Raw genomic sequence first — 22507 nt, 5'->3', positions numbered from 1 at the left:
TGATGTACCTAACAATTTACAACAAGGAGATTGTAAGTCCCCATCATTTATTTGTCTCTGGCACAACTATGCCGACTAATTAAAAATATAATGTAAAAAAAATCCGAACAGCTAAGGAATGTTTGACTTTGTAACAGGATGCTACATGCTACCATATGGATCGAAGACTATTAATGTCTAAATATAATTTCTGTGTATGACTAACGCCTTAACAGGTAAAACTTGAGTTATTAGAAGCAATTATATTTTAATTTCTATCCCACAGATCGTTATCTTACCTAGTCACTAAATTACAGAAATATTATACATCCGTTATAGGTACATAGGTACCATCACAGTTACATTTCAAGCTAGCGTAAATTATTATCTTTGAATAGTAGATTGTTAACCAAGGGTTGAAACTGTTGAAAGGCACTCATATCTGCCGAGGTAGTTTAGTCCGAGGCTGAAATGACGCCTTTCATCCGAGTTAAACACTCTACTTTTCATTTCGAATACGAGGAAAGTAAAATGCATGTGTTTTTAAATAAAAAAACATGACTGAGTATACATTTTATACTGTTTCTCGAGGGTACTTTTTCAATTAACAATTTAGGTAAAAGAATCGTTATTTATGGAATGTTCAAATTTCAATTATTTATCTTATAAGAAATTAAAAAAATCGTACTTGGAAAGTTGAATGCTGTAGTGCAGAAACGTATCACTTTATGCACACCTTTTATGATCCTCTTTCAGGGCATGAAAAATGAAGAAATATTTTTACTCATTATTAGCTTGTAGTGCTTGTACACGCGACTTTGTGTGCGTCGATATAGACGATATAGTGATTAATGTTGATTATATAATTATAGAAGATATGATAGTTTACTCTCTACATATATAACAAATTTCATACAGACAGAAAGGATTACTTTTACATAAATAATATTAAATAGAACAAGTAGGGATTTGAACTCGGGATAGAATAATAAGATACCTTAAATATTCGTATTAATGATTTCTGTGTAAAGTGGCCCACTGATTAACAGTCCGGGCGGTATCGCCGATACCGTATCGGCCTGTCAGTTGTTCGGAACTGTCAAATTTTTGTTCTAACTGACAGGCCGATACCGCCCGGACTGTTAATCAGTGTGCTTCAATATTACCTGATCTAAAAACGCACTCAAATTGGTTCAACTGTTTGAGAGCAGTGAATCTAATAGACGCACAAATTAATCTAATGAAGCGAGTCTATAATAATTGATCGAACTTCGCTTGCGAAACTCGTTTGATCATATATAAGCTCTCTTTTTTCAACGGAGGTTAAAAAGGCTTTCAATACGACATTCGTTGTTGTATTTGTTGTTCTAATAGATCCATTTACCTTCATTACGTCTTTATCCCAGCTTGACAGAATTACAGTGATTGCTAGCATCAGTCCTAATCGTCTGCAGATTCATAGCATCGATCGTAAATCTCGGCAACCGTCACATATATCAGTGCTTATACTATTACCACCACATGCCTAACACATCGTTGTTAGCGAACAAGTATTATATAGTGTTAGTACGGATCTTCAGATAATAGTTGTACTGGTTAACATGATTTGAACGCTTGGCGAGCGATGGGAATGCAAGGTTTGCTGATACAATCATCCACTTCTCTCTATTGTTCACGACTCGTATGAACATCACGGATGCTGATGCTGATCAATAAATATTCATTGTGATGAGACATGTGGGAGTAACCCATCTCTACATTGGCGCTTGGGTAAATATTAATAGGTACTCGTACTGACACCGGTGCAGATTAAAAACTTCGAAGCTTGTGTTGTATGTTAGTAAATACTTAAGTGTTCGCATAGACTTTCCATATTTGAAATAAATATGACCTAGGTAAATACTTAATTTATATATTCATAATAAATATGTAAAATATAAGCAGGCACTATAAGTAAAATACAATCTCAATTACTAAAAGTTAAGAACACGCGGGAGCCTAAATAATATGAATATACATTCTAAATGATATTGTCACAAAGCGCTACCGACGGCGACGTTGACCCGTAGGTAGTATTGTGCCACTAATTTTACAATCATCCTAATCCTGATTAGTCAAGTTAAAAATCGACTTTGTTCATAAACGATCCATAAAGTTTATTTCTAATATGTACCTAGGTATTTAATATCCCGTTCCCGTGTTATATGATGAACGATTAAAACACCAACCGGTTTTGGGTCATAATTTACTTTTCGCTGTTGGTGTCCCGTCCATTTTATCAGATTACGAATTTAAATTTATGGTTATTATCTGCTGTAGCCAATTTTTTTTGTACAATATAATATTTATGACTTATAGTTGGTCAAACCAATTTTCTTTTGGGTGCTAGTACTAGTGTAAGACAAAAATAGTATGATTCTTTCTGTCTATGTTTGAAATGGGACAGTCCTTTACAAGTCTGACAGCTGAACTAGATCACGCTATATATTTTGTGGTAACTGAATTGTCTAGCGACAACTTTTCGTTACCGCACATACTTATAGGTACGGACCCGGGCAGCTATAGCTTCAGCTGTTACATTCGATTCGAGCCACGATGTTTTGTTGGACTTTAAACCTCTTCTACTATGAATAACTTTATGTAGGTAAATACTTTGCCAACTTACTAGCATAGCAAAGGACTTATACTATAGGACAAAAAACATGTATGGTGGAGTAACTTCCTCGGATTGAATTGAAATCAAATTCAAGCGAGATGAAATTCTGCGGGCGGAGTTATCTATAGAGACTAAATCGACTTATATTGCACACTGTCTTCATAATTTCTTTCCGCTATCGCTATTCGCAAAAACTATGACACTGTACTTGTGTCAGTTGACATTGTTTACATCGTTTCCGTCGCGGTAACGCCTTAGTTAGATTATGTTTGCTGGAAGGGCTGACTAATAAACGTCGTCACTACCTTCACCCACTCACAATATCCACAAAGGCTCGTCATGGACACCGCACTATGTTTACAGAACCTATTTTATACTATAATACCTAGAATGACTACAACGCATTCATAACGACTACATTCATAACTCACTCTGACTAAATTCGGTATTTCGGTAAAACTAGATTCTAAGTATGGGTTAAGTACAATTCAATCTTATTTAACCCGGCTATCCAGCTTACATTAATCTAATTGATTAGTTCTGCCAATGACACAAATGCATAAGAGAGAAAGATAATCCAAGAGCTATGAAACTGGGACATTTCGTTTTCGTACCTATGTAAATTTTCGTCTCGTCTCATCGGACCCGAAATGTCGTTTTTCGCGGTAGGCCCACAGATTTCAGTTCTGACATTGACAAGAAAAGAACTGGTGCTTCCTGTTCAGTATTCTGAGCAAAACCATAGAACAGACGAATTAAGTCGATCCTCCCCCTTATTAGGTTCCATAAAATGAATCAGAGCCGAAAGTTGTAGGTGCCTCTATAATAAACAGACGTGGTAGTTTACAATAGGTACCTACCTGCGATACCTAAAATTTCTAATCCTGTCTCTTAGTAAGTCTGTCAGCTCCCACGGCTCATATATGAGCCAGAACGCTTATGGTGACGTCATATCGTGGGATTCGACAGGTTAAAATACAATATCTGGGAGACCGAGCTTTGCTCGGAAAACATATAAAAACTCAAAAACCAGCGTTTTCCCAGAGATAAGACCAAGCTAGATCGATTTTTCGCCCCCGAAAACCCCTATATACCAAATTTCATCGAAATCGTTAGAGCCGTTTCCGAGATCGCCGAAATATATATATATATAAATAAACAAGATTTGCTCGTTTAAAGGTATTAGGTTAGATAGATATCTTAATTTCGGCGTTTCCTCACAGATTGCATTTTTTTAAATCTAAGTAAATATTTTTCCTAATAAATGATATATACCTATAATGACTGTAACAATATTCAATGAAAACATGGAATAAAGTGAAATATAGGAGTAGTAGGAGTAGGTCTAATCTACGCCTTCGCTATGAAGGCTCTTATGAATCATTCAACGCTAAGCTCTTTCACTTCTTTATATATATTGGCCCCCTCTTTTTCTTGCATCTGATTCAAGATCCATAATACTCATCTCCTGAACTTTTTTGACCTTCATTAATTATTTTTGACAAGTAGCATCATTACTGCTATTTATTAAATTAGACTACGTATGATCAATATTTGCCCATTACACTATCTGCAATGTACCTATGAACCTTGCCCAACAGTTATTGCCCATGATTGATACCCCGTAGACAATGGCATTAATTAATGAATTTATGCGCATATAAGTAAGTAGGCCTTCGAAATTAAATAAAACCAAGTGGTAAAGGCGCCCGAATTTTCGTGATAGGTATACAGTATTTATAAGAGTATGTAGAGTAAATAATTATTTTATTTTATTTTTAATACCTATAGATATCTGAAGAATTAATATTTATACACCTACTGTATAATCTCACATAAGTAAAGAACGATGTGTAAAACGGACATGAATTTAAGAAAAAAAAATCAATAAAGGCTAAGGTTTATCGTAAATTCCAATAAATAAAGCAATAAATAACAAAAGGCTATCAATTAAGCTTCTCGACTTATTTGTGGTTTAATCAAAAATGTGAATAAATTTATTCAAAGAAGGAATAATATGTTGTTAAAAGTAAATAAACAAGTCGGGATTGCGTGGCAAGAGCCTCGTGATGTTGATATCCGGGTCACCGAGCCTCGGGCGTTCATATAATATGTAGTAAACGCTATAATTTCTGTCGTCTCATCCGTAATTCATCTTTTAGAACAGTGACCGCTTGGAGTAGCACAGAGACAAGCCATGATAGCGAGATCGACATTACGCTGAACAAATCTGCTCCTCCAAAACATGGGCCCTATAATACCTGTATACGTACTTACTTATAACATTACAGATTGTTAAATATATTGCATGTTCTGTTTAAGTATACTTGCGTGAATTAAATAATATATATTTAAGGTCACTGCGGGCAAGACCGGCATACTTTATTTTTTTTCTACTTTGGAGTGATCTAGTTGCGTTAATTATTCACCTACGTTACCGTTTGTCATCGCATACGATGTAGAATTTAATAATTAATAGTTTAGCCATAGTGACAGATCGTTTTAATCATAAATTAAGCAAAAACATTAGTATTTTTAAAAAATCGGCGAGTAGACGGACTTCCCTTGTAGTTTAAGGGAAGTCCGTCTAGTAATGATATCAGCCAATCTATGGGTGTGTATATGTTCGTAGTCGAATTCCTAAAAAGAATGAATCAAGACAATGAAAAGTGTACTTTCAACTTGTTAATATAGGGTTCTGATTCGAAATAAACGCCATTTTTCTAATATAAAGGCAAGTCCGGCATATACTACGAAAATGGGGTGGTAAACCTTTTATGGCTAATAATTACACGTAATCATTTTTGGATTTCCGAAATAAAAGACCAATAGGAATTTTAAAATGTACTTTATTCGTTTATTTTAATTTACTGAGATGAAAATTTAGGAAACTAACATCATGGGTAATGTCAGGAGGATTTTTCGATATCTTATCAAATCGTTATAATATTAAAATCGCAAAAACAGTTGGTAATCTCTGATTCAACGAAAGTCCGGCATATGACGGACTTGCCTTGTAAATAATAGACGGACTTTCAAACTTAGTCAAATTTTAATGTGATAAATGGTGGAACGTATAATTACAAAACTAAGCCAAATTCTGATATTTTAAACACAGAATAAAGATAACTGGTTCTTATGCTACTTACGTAGGTACTTTCTGATGTACAATCTTTTCAAAAACTATTTTTAATAAATTTTTTTCGAACGGCTGTCGAACTATGACTTCGAGTTCAAAACACGAAGTGACTTATTTAGGCGGATTGCTCTGAAATTGGTTGTCACAGCGCCATCTGTTTTAGAGTGAGGGAACTAACGCGCAAAACTGATTAATCGACTAGACTCCAAAGCGGCATACGCCTTCAAATTCAAAAGTTATAACGTGTTGACGGACTTGTCCTATAGACGGTCTTGCCCGCAGTGACCTTAGTCATTTACCAGAAAAAAGTAGGTATTACCTACTTATAACCAATGTAGCATACCTATTTATGGCCTATATGTTTTAATGCCTATTCTCAATTGTAGTACTTTTCTTGATTAATTGAAAGTAGGTAACCTTATCGTTATTTAACCGTACTTTATGATATTAGCAAGGTGTTGTTAGATAGGCCAAGAATTGTTAGGGTCGGATTTTCTCTCTTATGAATATAATCTAAACGAAGTAATTAGGTCCTTAAATATGGACTTATCTAAAGATATAATTTTTATGTTAATTTTAGATTCAACTATTAATCTCATAAAGATATACAAAATTATATATCTTTAGCGTTTGACTGTACGTCACCTTTAACCTTTGTTGACTAACCGAACGCTACCTGCGGCGAAAAATGGAAGTAGGTACATCGCAAGTTTACCTACTCGTAATATAGCGATTTATAATGATACATGTTTACCATTGGCGATATAAAAAGTTCATGATTTTATTCATACATCATAAATTACTCATACCTACACATATAAAGTAAGCTTTTTCTTCTTATTATAGAACAGATTCGTATGTCGCCATATAGCCCGCATCGCTGGCAAGCCGAGTGGCTTTAAGACTTGACTTGACCCATTGCAGCTAACCACTTTCCCTATTGGCATAATCAACTTTAAACTTAAGCTGGTCAGATTAAGAGATAAGTTAGGGATTAAGACAATAGCTATTAAATCTCTTAGACGTGACTGTGCAAAAAAAACATCTATTACAAATCCTAATGTATAAATAAGTTATTTAATATTTATTATGTAGATTTCCCTATATGACCCTTTTTGCTGTCGATAGTCTAACAATAAACAAAAATATAACTTACCTAGATATACCAGATGAAGGAATTCAACATCAGAAAGCCAATGTGATGAGCGGCGATCGGAGCTTAGACAAGAAGGGCCGGATATAATGGATTTTGTAGAAGAGAACGGTTGAAAATCCATGTACCTATAAAGATACGTTTACCTATTCCCATAAACAGCAAAAGTAGTTTGAAATAGCAGCCACGTCGCTTTTCTACTGAGCAGTGTGCTCTATTAACCTTTAACCAGTGATGTACGAATGTTGTATATGTATATCTATATATCGCCATAACCGTTATGAATACGACGTTTTGTTAAAGTTCAAAATGGGATGTTAAAATTTAACGTCAGTGGTTAACGGTTAATAAAAATTAAGACACACTTATGTTTAGGACACAGTTTTCAGCTTATTACTCAATGGATCGTTGTTGCAGTATTTGAATGCCCTATCTATTCCGTCGTCGGTCTACGATTCCGTGACCATCGTGTAGGCTCGCTTGAGTAAAGGTTTCGCAAAACGCTTCTTCGGACAATGCCGCGACAAGCGGCGAAGACAAATACTTGTTATCTTATGAATAATGCCGATTATGTTGGGTAAATACATGCGTGCGAGTGAATTTTTCACAAAAAAAAAATGTGATATACAGGCTGTAGATTTTCTAGATCGTATTATTTTTCATATGTTAGGTTTAATACGTAACGATACCTTGTTTTATAAATGGTATGGTATTTTGATACGCAACGAGATTTCCAAATTTAATTTTGGTAGAGTCTGTGGTAGAGTTCTTAAAAGCTGAAATGACCCAATCATTATTAATACTATTATTTACCTACCTATAAATAAACACAAATTTATTTTGAACTAGCACTTTAGTAACCGCGTGCCCTAAATGCTGAGAAAATATTTTTCGTATTTTTTTTTAATTGAAACCATTAAGGAAACCAAGAAAAATACAATAAATAAATAAATCAATATTTTGGGACAATCTTACACAAATCGACCTATGCCCCACAGTAAGCTTAATAAGGCTTGTATTGTGGGTACTAGTCGACGATAATATACTTAATAATAGAAAAGATCCATAACTCAGAAAATAAAAATATCTGTGATGAACACACAAATGCCTACATAAATGCCCCGACCAGGATTTGAACCCGGGACATCCTGCTTCGTAAGCAGGGTCACCAACTCACCACCGACTAGACTATAATTGACTATATGGCCGTTATGTATTCCTTACCTAATATCTACGGTTAATTAATAACCACCACTTCTAAGCTTTAATAGTTTGCAAAGGTTGCAACCTGGAGTACCTAGGTAGGTACCTACACAAGCACCACGCAATCCTCTTGTAAATCTTGCAAGTCTGGTAAGTAACTACGTTTTCTCTCCGCTTTCACGAGCTGATTATGTATTCTGTCTTCAGCATACGCCATAATTACACGACCATTCCGAGGAAAACTTAGGAGTTTAGCATACGACATACAGATTCGGCACGGCCTGTGCATCGCACGAGTCACCTAGTTGTCGCGCCTATTGTCCGCTGGGTGAGCCACCATTACCTCATACTATCAATATTGGGCTACAATGAACCTCAAGGTCCTCTTTTGGGGAATAGAGGGGGTATAAATACAAGAAGAGGCAACAATAACATGCAGTCGACGCCGATACTCGTGCCAAAATGAATGCACCCCTTGCACTCCTGCTGTGTTGTGTTGTTGGTACGTGATGTGAACTGTTACGAGTGATGCGTAAAGTGATTGTAATGGATTTAGTTTGAAGCATAACCTTTCAATAAATAGTTCAGTTAATAAAAATGTGATGGTCAGCAATGGATGGATTTTTTATGCTTATTACTCGCATGGAGCAATGTCGTATGTTAAAAGTAGGCGCTAAATAATAAACCACCTACAAGTCTTTGTTTATTATAATTGTAATACTTTTATCAACTATTATTGGGATACTTCCCTAATACTCCTAAAAATTAAACTTTACTATCTCAATTTGAGCAATATTTTGGGCTATAATGCAATGGAACGTTCATTTCGGCCCTAATAATTTAGTTTAAAATTACTTTAGCAATATTTAAAAAGTATATTATATTAAAGTATAATTTTTTAAGTGTATGTAATGGAGTATTATCGTAATATATTTGGAGTGCCTTTAAATATCATAAAAATACGACATTGCTCGTAGCATAAATGAAGAATCCTAAGAAACTTTCGAATTCCAAATAAAATTGGTACCTACATAAATCCCACAATGTACATAATTTTTAAAATAAACCTAACAATTTCAGAATATTTAAGTAACTTACATTTTTTACACTCATATTCCACAGTTTATTAGGTGTTATTTTTTGTATTTTAGGAAGTGCCGTAGGGTACTATGCGCAGCCAAACGCGCCTTACAACATCGGACCGAACGATCCGTTTGGGGTTGAAATCAACCCTAACTACCTCACGCAACCTTCGCAACGGCTGTTCTGGGGCAGCGGACAAGGCAGCAACCAGGTCGGCGGCACCGGCCTCTGGAACCACCTCACCAACAAGTTCCCGTTCCTAGGAAACATGTTCGGTCGGATGGAGCTGCCCACGCAATACGGTCCTCCTTCATTCAATAACTACGACTACCAGCAGTACAGCGCGCCGGGCTACCAATCGTACAACCTATACCACCAAGCGCAGCCGCAATTCAACCAGGCGCAACCTCAGCTCAATCATTTGCAGCCCCAATTCAACCAAGTACCGCCCCAGTACCCGTCCCAGCAGTTCTCCCGTCAGTACCCTCGGAACTTCGCAACGGGCCGCGATGTGGCTTTAACTGATGACGCTGTGATAGTGACTCCTCCGCACGTGCCAATAGCGCCGCCTGCGCCAGCGCCGGCCCCGATGGAGCCCGCTGAGGGCGGTTACCAGTATAACAAACCGCAGTACAGGCTCGAATTACCCCATAAGTAAAGTTCACATTGCCAAATTCCTAGGAAACTATTGATGAGACTTTAATGTAATATTATTGAAAATTTCTTTTCTATGCCTACCACGGCATAACAGCATAATTTTACGGGTATTAAGTAATTAATTTAGAAGAGGCTCTCTTCAGTATTAAGCAAAGCAAATGCTCATTCGGAGAATGATTTACTAATTTTAGGTCGATAACTCTAGTCTAGACCAATAAAATAATAAATAAGTAATGAAACATTAAAATGCTTTTATTTATTTGTGACCCACCCTGAACATCACATGAAAGTTACTTAAAATAAGACATTTATTTAAAGCTACAACAGTTGTAGGTAATACAAATCTACACAATTGTAGATTGTGAACCATATCACATAATGTTGCAATTAATTTTAATTAACACGCATTATTGCGTTTGTATACACGTGCGTGTAGTACTCGCATATAAATTTTGAGATATTAATTCAATTGTTCAATGTTAAATTAGATTTTTCATGGTTTCTTACACAATTACATTGCCACTAATCTAACTAAGTAATATAAAGGGGTCTCTATTGTTTCCCAAAAATGCAAACAATACATTATGATTTAAAACTTTATGTGGAACAAAGGGACCCCAATATGTAATCTATTCACACAAGTTCACACATTAAATTTTGGATTAATTTTTGATTAGGAACCAAAAATTATATTCGCAATATAAACGTAAGCAAGTTACTTTAGCTACATGTAGCCCATTTTATTTAAGTATATGTACGAAATACTCGAAATCGTTAATTACCTATGTCAAGAGTGGATTTCTCGCGCAATTAGTTCGTAAGATTAATTTAAACTAAATATTATTAAACAATTAGGATTAAGACAGAAAAACTAGGTATTCTGACGCCGTTTGTCGTTGTAATTATCCACATTATAGGGCTGGACGGCACCTGGCTTGATTAACTTAAGCTGCAGTCAGCCCTATAGGGTAGATACAGTCGGATTTGATGGAGGCACTTTTAGCGTCTATCGTATCTTGCATCACTCTCGTATTTATTACGTATGCTTATTAAAACACGACGGATAAAAGCTCAACCATCTCTCGCTGTTCGTGGTTGGTTCTGTTTAATTGCCAACTGAAGAGGACACGTCGTAGGACCCGTTGCCTTCCCCGTCGACATCCACCGAGGAGCTGGCAGAGACCGAGTTGGCGCCGTTGACTGCTCCAAACATACGTCGAGTCATACCGGGGCTGTTGAAAATATGTACTCTATTAGCGCCACTTGCACCATCCCAATAACCCGGGGATAGCCGGTTAAACCGTTAACTCAGTGTCAAATTCTACTGGTAACTCACCATGGTAACTCCAGGTTTAACCGGTTAACCCCGGGTTAGTGAATGGTGCAAGTGGCCCTTAGTCACTAGTTTTTAAAGGTTTCGTAGAGACCAAGGAAGGTTCGGTATATAAAAACATGGGACTCCTTCTTTCGATAGACATGTCTAAGTTCAGTAATTAAATATGTATGATAATAATGTCTTTAAACGTGACGTGAAATATTTTGTGTTGCACAATTTGTACGATATTTGTATCTCTGTAAATATATAAGTTTTAATATATGTATGATAATTAAAAATTATGAATGAACAATACGAGTGAATCTATCAAAATCTACCAAGGTTGTGTTGCCTATTCCGACAATTATATCGAAGTAGTTATTTCCTAAACTTGTATTACGAGTAACTGTTATAAAAACCGGCAACATGATTATTTTTTGTTTACTTTTTTGCACCTCCGTTATTACGTGAGTAATGTGTGCCATAAACTTATTAGTTTTGCGCTTTGCGGTTATTGCTAAAATCCGTTAATTAGTTATTTAGTTAGTTCAGTAGATACCATTTTAGACCTGTGATAGGATCGGCCAAAGCGTATTAAGCACCTTCATTGATATGGGGGCACAAATCAATTCGCACTTAGTCGACCTACTATTAGTCTTGTTTAGTAAGTAGGTAATACGTTGGAATCAGTGTTAAATAAGCTATTTGTATGTAACAAACAATTATCGAATGAGCGAGCGAAGCGAAGCGAAGTTCTTATCGAACGAGCGAGCGAAGCGAAGCGAAGTTCTTACATTCGACTTTGAACACACGGCTGGCTAGGGGCACGTCCCGGCATTTCAATGTTTTTAAGCTGAACTTTCAGAGGATAGTTTGATACTCAATAACTTAAGTAAATTTGTTCTAATTTAAATGAAATTGGGTGAACGTATAGTCGAGGGCATTATATTTTAGTCATTAAATTTTGAGCTGGCTTGAACAAGAGTTTATTGAGCTAGAAGAGCTTAAAATGCTAAAAAGCCATTTGTGAGGGGTCTTGCTATTCTGGTATTTTAATTGCAAGAAAGTATGGTCGAGTTTGGTATCAAATGAAAGTGCTCGGTTTACACATTTATAATATTGTTTTTTTTTAAGTTTTTTTTTTAAATTATGACAATTTTGGAATCCAAGATGGCGACTGTCATTAAATCGTAATGGATATCATTTTATAGGTTTTAGGGGGCGCAGATTTCGAAAATGATGATCATTTTAGATTCAAAAATGGCGGCCATGCACTCCATGCAGTATGTCATAAAAGTCGTCATATGGATATCGTTTTATAGATTTTAGGAGGCGCAGATTTCGAAAATGATAACCATTTTGGATTCCAAGATGGCGGCCATCCAGTATGTCATAAAAGTCGTCATGAATGTCGTTTTATAGGTATTAGGGGGCGCAGATTCCGAAAATGATGACCATTTTGGATTCCAAAATGGCGGCCATGCAGTATGTCATTAAAGTCGTCATGGATGTCGTTTTATAGGTTTTGGGGGGCGCAGATTTCGAAAATGATGACCATTTTGGATTCCAAAATGGCGGCCATGCACTATGTCATAAAAGTCGTCAAGGATGTCGTTTTACATGTTTTAGGGGGCACATATTTCGAAAATGATGACCATTTTAGATTCCTAGATGGCGGCCATGCAGTATGTCATAAAAGTCGTCATGGATGTCGTTTTATAGGTTATAGGGGGCTCAGATTCCGAAAATGATGACTATTTTGGAATCCAAGATGGCGGCCATGCACTATGTCATAAAAGTCGTCATGGGTGTCGTTTTATAGGTCATGGTCATCATTTTCGAAATCTGCGCACCTGTTTCAAATAAGATATAGATGCATCCTAGTAAGTCAACAACATCTATATCTACTATCGAAATGTACTTTTGATAGTAGTAGTACGAAATGTAATCTGAAAGGAATCAAGTAATGCATTCCTGTAATGAGGAATCGACATTGATTCCAATTACTAGTAATTGTAATATTCGAGAAATTGATTCCTGATTCCTCAAATGGAATTGTACTTAGTAATTCGGTATTGTTACATTACAAAGTACCTAATCTGGGAATCGGTAATCAGATTAAAAAGTAATTTCAAGTAATCGTGGAATCAGGATTCAATTACGAAATGCCCATCTCGGACTAAGTAGCACTGCATTCAATTGATCTTTTTGACGAACCGCGAGTTCTCAGTTCGGGGCGAACTACTAGTTTAAATGATTCCAATGCAGTTGGTCAGATGGTTGGAAAACTCAGGACTACTCTCTAGGACTAAACTTAAATAAGAGAACTCTACGCTTTCCACTTTCCTTGTTAAAAATGTTTCCTTGTTAATTTACAAAGTAGGACCTACTTCTTTGAAGGTATGGCGATCGGAGTCAGTGTCGTGCGTGCGTTTCGTTTATGAACAGTTAACTGAATATCCCATCCAGATTACGATAACAAAGAGAAAAGCGAAGTAATTAAACATTTCAAAATGCATTTTTTATTAGTAACAACTGGGATACAATAATGGTCTTCCGGCAGCTGCACGGTAGGCCGCGGGGCGCGGGCGGCGGCGCGCGGCGTTGCAGCTGGTGGAAAAGTTCAGGATGGCCCACACCGGAGTTAGTATGTCGCTCGCCCGCTAGGCCCTAGGGACAAAAAGGGCAAATTAGTCACTGATGTTGTTTTGTTTGATGGTGATTATGATTAATGCACTTATGAGTTCTATTCTTATCGATTGCAGGTTGCAGCTAGCAACAAGACATGGGTGCGTAGACAAACGTGCAATCGTTAACGCTCGGTAGCGAACGAAATTACGAAACGCAACTGTCACTGTCGCACTAGTGTGAAAGAGTGATAGAGATATTAGAGATGACTACGATACGCTACGGAGCGTTAACGATTGGCACGTTGGCTACGCGCCCTGACAATTAAAAATACATGAGATTAAGGGCCGGATGACAATGACGAGTCCTATTCCCCATACGTGTGGTGGTGGTGTGACCATTAGTAACTACAACGTGTAAACCAATGAGATTTGAGGCCGTTAATCCCTACGTACGAGTTTTTCTGTTTATTTCAGATGTATAGGGTTTTTTGGGAACATCTATTCCTTATCTTTTATATTAGGTATCATTTATCAATTATCGAAATAAAAAGAGTTACTAGTAAAATTGTTTGATTCAAGGTTCTGAGTAACGGTTTTAATAGTTTTTGAACGCGGTGTTTATTAACTCTACAATCAAAACTATGGTTCCTGTAAATATATTTAGGTATACCTATTTGTCATAGTTTCAGATTTCCTATCAATCTATCTTTCAGGCTCACCTTGCATATGGTTCGGCGGGCTAAGAACTTTAAGACTTATGCTTTATGAATTATGATCTACGCATAAGGTAAACGTACTAGTGCTCGACATGCTAATGCTCAATAAATGACACCCTGCTGTCACCTCTATTGACAATGACTTAAGTCACAGATTATATAATAGTTTCAAGATGACATGTACTAGGACCGCGTCGAGCACCAGTACGTTTACCTTAATGCTCTACAGCACTATGGAAGCCATTCCGAAGGATTACGTACCCCAATGGCTTCGCAGCTCCGTACGCCCCGGGAACGCCCCAGCTGCCGCCGGCACCACCGGGGAAGCGCCCGCCGGCATTAGCGTTCGCGTTCGCGTTCGCGTTGCCACCTGAAAACAACGTTAGAAAACAAGATTGGATATAAGGATATTAGGAATCATTTGGGGTATTTTTTACAAAAAAAAGTTGAACGGTATTTTATCTGGAGAAGCCTAAATTTGGTATGTTGTGAAATTTATTTTTATTATAATTTTTTTTAAATGTCTGAAATGTAATGATGTGATATATTTTTGTGTGGTTCAATAGAATGCCCTTTCGTATAATACCACACACGATAGGTTATTTCTAATCTTTTTTTTTTATTCCATACAAAAAAAGATGACGTCATAACTCCTCTCCTTTTTTTTTGGGTGCTTCGGGTCAAATTTATTAAAATGGGCCTAAAGCAAGCCTAAAGTTCAATCGTATCGATTTCATAGCTTTAACACCATTTGCAGCGTTTTTTGGCGAACCGCTAGCGCTATTAGGGCATCAAAATGTTTATAGCTTAGGATTGCTGAGGATTTTTTATACCTCAGTAGCCACCCAATGTTATATGGTCTGCTGTAGACCTACCTGCCCTAATCTCTCTAGGCACTGTTAGTTCACTGAACCCACATAAATATACCAAGAAAGAGCAATTATACCTACCTATTTAAGCTTATTGACAATGTGTATAAGAGTCACGAATTCTATTTAAGTTTAAATGTACCTACTTTTGTGACACTTTTTGTGTCTACTGAAAAGCAGGTTCCTCACGTTTCGTCACGGATGATTGAGCTTCAAGTAGCTTTCATGGATCGTTTTTTTTATTTGCGCATTGGCGGGTGATGGGTGATTTAAGACCGTTATTCGAACGGCGCCAGCGGCGAGACACCTTAGCCGTGTTACGATCGCATAGAGTCGAGAAGTCATCTCATTAGAACAGTACAAACTGTACCTTCCATTCCGGCATATTTGATTCGGGCTCAAGTTCACACTTATACTGGTTTGCCTGAGACAGAGGTTCGCAAGTGGGTACTCGAAAAGCGATTAGAATATGGTGGTTGCCCCGCACGTCGATGATGCTCTACTTAAGTAGTACTTAAGAACTATGTGCATATCAATTACCATTCTGATGCCATTCCATTTGGACGTGTTCCGTTGTTTAAGGCAAGACGAGTATACTTCAAACAGTTATGTTTGTGGTATTTATTTAGAACAAGCACGTGATGATCAAAAGACTGTGATTGCACATTTTAATGATAACTTTACCTACTTAGTCATAAACTTGAGTAACAGCCAATAATATTCTTAATGAACCAATTAAAATTTTCAATTTTGGTACAGATCAAAAGTACCTAATACCTAAATACAAAAGAATTGTAGTACTTATAGCAGTGACCCATTCTTAAAGTTTTGAAGATCGAGTGTCCTTATTTTTCAGGCTTAGGTAAGGCTTAAGGAGGCACATTTTATATTTTACAACAGGTTCCTAATATTTACATGGTGGCATTGTTAGGACCAGCGATTGCATACTCTGCGTAGTGAAATTATAGATCATACTGAACAACTTTTATTATGGGACCAATGCCGAAATCGCGAAAAAAAATTTGCTGTTTCATCCATTTTGGCTGATGTGATGCAGCTGATTTCTATGGGACAGGCAATTTTTTTATCGCGATTTCGGCATTAGGTAGTCCCATAATAAAAGTTGTTCAGTATGACCTATAAATTCACCATGCAGAGTATGGCTGGTGATAAAAATTTCACTGTGTACTTATTTTTGCTGTCTGTTACGCACTTATCGAACGAGCGAGCGAAGCGAAGCGAAGTTCTTACATTCAACTTTGAACACGCGGCTGGCTAGCGGCACGTCCCGGCATTTCGATGTTTTTAAGCTGAACTGTCAGAAGATAGTTTGATACACAATAACTTAAGTAAATATGTTCTAATTTAAATAAAATTGGGTAAACGTGTAGTCGAGGGCATTATATTTTAGTCATTAAATTATGAGCAGGCTCGATCAAGGGGTTATTGAGCTAGAAGAGCTTACAAGGCCAAAAAGCTGTTTGTGAGGTGTCTTGCTATTCTGGTCATTTTATTTGCAAGAAAGTATGGTCGAGTTTGGTATCAAATGAAAGTGCTCGGCTTACACTTGTATAATATCGTTTTTAAATTTACCATTTTGAAATAATTAGCAAGATAAAAATAAAATAAAATAAACATAATATAGGTATTTGACAGGAAATATTTCGGCTTACCACAGATACAGTATCAGTTAAGGGCTCCACAGACCTTGCAATAAATCATACGCGGTTTTCGATCCTTTGACGACTGCATTCAATTGATATTTTTGGCGAACCGCGAGTTCTCAGTTCGGGGCGAACTACTAGTTATAATTACGACCAATTAAGAAAATGTTAGTAGGTTCTATCAAGTTCTATGTAATCTATGTTACAACCGAGGTAGGTGGTACCTACATAATTAACGGCATTTTAATTAATAGGAAAGTCGTGGTTAAGATTAGCTTCGAATCATCAAGGATTTCCTCGACCGGTCAGTGATGAGTGAATGAATGTTATTGCGATGTCATGATTCTCAGTCATCTTGATTGAATCACCCATCGCGTTTTAGTGATGATTAGTTCCGGATTCAATAAAGTTAAGCTAATAATATTTTTACGGTGCGCTATTAACTTTAAAGACTTTTAATAACTCTTAAATACTTACGTAAATAAATGACCTTAAACCATAAAAACGAAAAAACGCTTCTAATATTACTTAACTACTAAAATTTATCTATGTACCTAGTATCTTTTGAGCAGTCATTGTGACAAAAAAACCCTACAGCATCAGTTAGGTACCTAAGACCTATAGAACATAATATATAATAGCCTCCCTTGCATTCGCATTAGTTAGCATTGCTAAAGCAGTGCAGGGCAGGCTGTAGGTATTTTAGTGCTATTTTTACGTAATGTATGTGAAATAGTAGAATGCCCGTAGAGTCATCGTATCAAGGTGGTCGTAACGTAAGCATCAGTTACTGCGTACGTACCTCCCCATGCGTTGGCGTTAGCGTTGGCATTAGCATCAGATCCAGGGCCGGGGTAGGGGTAGAAGGACCGACGCAGGCGCTGCAGGGGCACGGGCGCCGACGCGTGCCCTGTAGAGTCGATCGTGTAGTACGCGCGAGGCACGTAGTACTGGGCCTCTGGAATTTACAGCAGTAGTAACGTACACAGGGTGGTCTTAAATAATTAAGGGTTCATATCGTAGGTATACAAAAATTTAATTTAATTTAATCCATTGTCAACGAAGTTACGATACCTATAAAAATGTTGGCGGTTTCGAGACAGAATGGATAAAAATAAATGGTGAATGAATACAGCCTTGATTCATCAAATAGTCATTTCAAAATGGTTCTCAATTTGCGGCTGGACAATCCTTTATACATTTTTTTAAAGGTCCTTTATATCTTACAAGTGGTTCATTTGTCGTTACGTCAGGATCTGGTCATGAGATTTTAAAGGCACAGCTTTGCCTAGAAATTGATGATACACAGTTTTGTGAAGTCAGTCAGTTTTTGAATTTACAGTTCACCTATTGTGTACCTACTGTCGGGTTGTTTGTGTTCATAATTGTCTTTGTGTTGAGCTGGGCTGGGTCAAGTTGACAGTGTAGTAAGCACGCGCACAGTACGTAGGTATTGTTGGTTCTACTTACTGCCAGGAATGCACACCCGTAGTAACAGTACATGCATTGTTTCACTGGCTTCACTGCGCTCTGAGTGCAGTATGCCGTTGCCGTTCAACGTCGTTCCTCAGAAAGTATGTTACGGGTGCATTTCAATTCTGGTCTTTGTGACCATTGGTTTTTCTTCCAAACATCAGGTTAGATTGTACATTCTGGCGGCAATTCGGTCGGCATAGGTATATAGGTGTAGGTTTGATTTGAGCCATGTGCATCCATTATTCATATTTTTTAATATTGATCTCAACAAGGTAGGTAGGATTACTAGTACTATATAGGTACCTACATCTACCATACCCTTGACAAATCCCTGGTTAATTCCACATATCGAATTTTAAAGGGTCTCCAATTAAATCTAAGTATTTAATCATATATGGATATAGAAATTCAACAACCGATTTGTTGATCATCAATATCATCAAGAATAAAGTTAGTCACGATCGGGTAAGGTCGTCGCTTCAACTTAAACATAAAAGATGAATTACTTACGTACTGTGATGATCTCAACCTTGTGAGTGCCTCAATCCTATCTATTCACAAATTCTTGTATAATTTTACCTCGGGATGGCTAACAACTATGCGTGATCGGAGGTCAAGCTTGCATTGGTACATCTTACATCTGTAGTGAAGCTCTTCGTAAGCTTTGTGAATTGTCGTTATGCTTGTTAAGCGTTTTCGTTTTTTACTCGATGATATAAAACTGTGTAACCACAATACTAAGCACCTTTTAAATATTTACCGGTAAGAAGGCGACAGCCTGAATTCATCAAAGTGGTACAGTCAGCAACTGCTCGTAATGAGACCATAATAAATGAGAAAAAGGGTATTTTAAGAAAGCTCTTTTTTTTAATATACATATTTAATTCTATTTCTGTGTAAACATTTCTGTTTTTTTTTTCAATTAAGATGTTGTTAGCATTTGTTTGTTAGTTTTTATTTAGTTTTCTATCCCAGTTAGGTAGATATATATATTAAATTGTTTATCGGATATTTTTAGTAATACCTACTTAAGGGTGGCTCGCCTCGGCCCGGGCACGGCCCGGTCTAGCGTGACGTGAGTCATCCTTTACATTGCTACCATTAAGTAGAGGCCTATATTATTATGTCAGAGCCTTATATTTTTCTCATCAAACCAGCTCATAAGTCATAAATACAAAGGCAATAATGGCAAAGTTGATGCAAAATTTTATCAAAATTAAGTTTCCTCATGTTGGCTGGTAGAATTTACTTTTAAGTGATGATTTTGAATGATAAATATTTAATAGCGTTCATTATTTGGATTTAATTTGTAATATTTTATTCCATGTGGAGGTGTTTTCACTCGGGCGTGCCTTGAAACCATGACAATGCTCAAGATTCCACTTTTCTAACCACACGCTACGTTCGTGGTCAATTTTGGCATCTTTAGCTTACTCGGGTAGGTACTTGGTATCAATACTAGCTCGAGGGGTTAAACATCTACTTTGCCCCTTGTAAAAAAAATATACTACCTATTATTAAGTTCCTCGGTACACACCAACACCAACGTAAAATAGTTGGGTGCTCAAGAAGGCTACTACTAGCCATAGGTTCGATCATTTGTCGTCAGAACCGTGGTTTGATAATGAAGATCCATGAGGAAACGACTGAGACGAAGAGTTTTTTCTAAAGTGAGTCATCCGTTTGATATCGGAAATTATAGTATTTGATTCGTGAAAGCTCAATGCCTAATATTCTGCCGTCAGAAATTATATTGCAGACCGGAGGTTTGCAAAAGTTTGAAAATCAACGACATTCACGCCAGTTCCCGCGTACCCAATAGTCGTCCCTATTGTTTGGCAAATAAGGACAAGTTGCAAAAAAAACTCGATCGGATCGGATGTTACCAATACAAAAAAAAACAAGTGACAGTCGCATCGAGCGGCGGCAAAAACTAAATGAAAGGGCACTAACCTGCCAGAGAGATAGCCAACACCGCTGAGAGTAAAAACAAGGTTAGTCGCTGCATGGTGAAGGTTGATACGTCGGGCTCGGACAGACTCTGTGGAGGAACTGCCGGGCGCTCCGCTGCCTCACTTTTATATAGCTACCTAGATATAACTCAGTCCAAAGCTTCGAAAGCGCATCATGCTCGGCACGCCGCTACTTACAATAAATAACGGTTACTGGCGAAAAGATATCGTAAAATATAATAGGTAGCAATGAAGGTTGATGGAGACGAGACGGCTGTGATTTTTAGAGTGCGCGCCTATAAACCCACTTCATGCCTACTAGGTTACTGTGTAATTATAATTAGGTACAGCGGGTCGTCATGTAATGATACTATGTATTTTTTAATAATGGTTCAACCGTAGGTAATTTATCTACCCCGAATAGTTAATAGAAATCTACGCTTAGGTACATTACATCACGGTCACTGAACTGAACCCATATTAGACCGTTGTTCCCAAATTTACACAATGCATGCATATGTGTTTAACCATGGTTTAACCGGCGCAAGTGCCTAAATAAGAAAATGCGCATTCTACTTCTTAAGTACTTTTTAAATTGCGTTCCAGCGCCACTATTAGGAACTATAGGTATTCGAACATAAAAACACATGACATTCCACCCCCGTTAGTAGTGTGGCACTAGATAATTCAGTGGGTACCTAAGCTGGAGCTAAGTGTTCATACATTTCATAATATAAATTTGTGTTTTGTACAACAAAGAGTTTATACATACATACATACATATAGGTTTAGGATCCGGGTATGTCCTTAAACTACGTCCAAAAGAGAGGCACTGTGAATGTCATTTTGCTTTGTGTGGAAGGGCAGATCATAGCAGATGTCATTCCAGATAATCCAGATCTAAAGCAGAGCCCAACTGGGGAAGTCCTCCACCTTACAGAAAATCGCAGCCAAATATGTAATACTAAACCTTAGTCAAATTGGTGTGTTCCTGCCGGTGAATAAGGTTGCCAGACTTGCCAGAGCACAACGAAAGTGCGGAGTGTTAGGGTCAACAACGCGGGCCTACCTAACACCTCTCTGGAAGTCTGGAATTGCAGGCGTCCATAGGTTACGGAGACTGCTAACCATCAGGCAGGTCGTATGCTTGTTTGCCACCGACATTGTATAAAAAAAGGTTTTTTAGCTTTAGCTGGTGGAAACCAGGTTCTAAAACACAAACATGTGGGTATTTTCTGAGATAGGTTATGGTACATTTTTGCTTACCTACTTCTAATTATGTATTATTATTAAAAAAACATACATACGGTCATACTTACAAACTAACTACTAACTAAACATTGCTGCCGCTCCTAGATGCTTCCGGTGCAAAAGTGCCCATAACACTCGCGGCATTGCCGCGCTGGATGGCTATGGATAGCCTTTGCACCAGAAACGCCTCGGAGCGGGGGTCCTCCCCCTTCTGCCTAAGTGTGGGTATTTTATCATATGAACCCAATGCCTTGTTGCATGTTGTAGTGGAAGTTATTTTTGTGTAACAAAAGGTTAAATAAATAATATAGACGGACTAGCTGAAATGACTGAACTTTGGCAAAGTTTTGCGGTTATATTTGCTACCATACCTCCAAATATCTACAAATACCGAAGTGTGGAACCCGCGGTAAATGATCCAAATACATACAAACGTATATTCCTACGTATACCTAAACCTATACCTATATTTAACTAAAATAACTGGCTAAGATTATTAACTACCTATCTAGTTGCGTACCTATAGGTATTTACAAATGTATGTCCCATTGTTTTACCAACGTAATTATGGTAGGGTTACAAGGAAAAATACTAAATCATAGGTCAAATGAATTATCACAAATTATTTGCTAAGTTTATAGATTTGTATAGCTGGTAGGTAGGTGCTTCAATGGTCGGTTGTTACTTTTAATTTATTATTAACGTAAATAAAGATACAAAGAACTAATGATATGGACGTATAACTAAACTGCATAAGTTATAAT

At 37.2% G+C, this 22507-nt stretch overlaps 2 protein-coding genes across 3 annotated transcripts; one reads left to right on the top strand and one right to left on the bottom strand.

Moving 5' to 3' along the window:
- The first annotated feature begins 8320 nt into the window (after positions 1–8320).
- Positions 8321–9934, top strand: LOC134647619 (uncharacterized). The gene is made up of 2 exons (XM_063501977.1): positions 8321–8632; positions 9282–9934. The coding sequence occupies exons 1-2, from the start codon at positions 8593–8595 to the stop codon at positions 9869–9871; spliced, it is 630 nt and encodes a 209-aa protein (XP_063358047.1). The 5' UTR covers positions 8321–8592; the 3' UTR covers positions 9872–9934.
- A 968-nt stretch (positions 9935–10902) lies between these two features.
- Positions 10903–20643, bottom strand: LOC134647618 (circumsporozoite protein-like). Of its 2 annotated transcripts, none has more exons than XM_063501975.1 (4): positions 20494–20643; positions 17867–18022; positions 14793–14901; positions 10903–11102 (listed from the first exon to the last, which is right to left on the bottom strand). In XM_063501975.1, the coding sequence occupies exons 1-4, from the start codon at positions 20546–20548 to the stop codon at positions 10976–10978; spliced, it is 447 nt and encodes a 148-aa protein (XP_063358045.1). In that variant the 5' UTR covers positions 20549–20643; the 3' UTR covers positions 10903–10975. The 2 variants fall into 2 exon arrangements, with proteins under 2 accessions (XP_063358045.1, XP_063358046.1); XM_063501976.1 differs by lacking the exon at positions 10903–11102 and adding an exon at positions 13685–13855.
- Positions 20644–22507: the final 1864 nt, after the last annotated feature.

Source organism: Cydia amplana, chromosome 4 (genome assembly GCF_948474715.1).
Source record: "Cydia amplana chromosome 4, ilCydAmpl1.1, whole genome shotgun sequence".
NCBI lineage: Eukaryota > Metazoa > Arthropoda > Insecta > Lepidoptera > Tortricidae > Cydia > Cydia amplana.
Note: the sequence above shows the minus strand (reverse complement) of the source record. Positions and strands in the feature narration are given on the sequence as shown.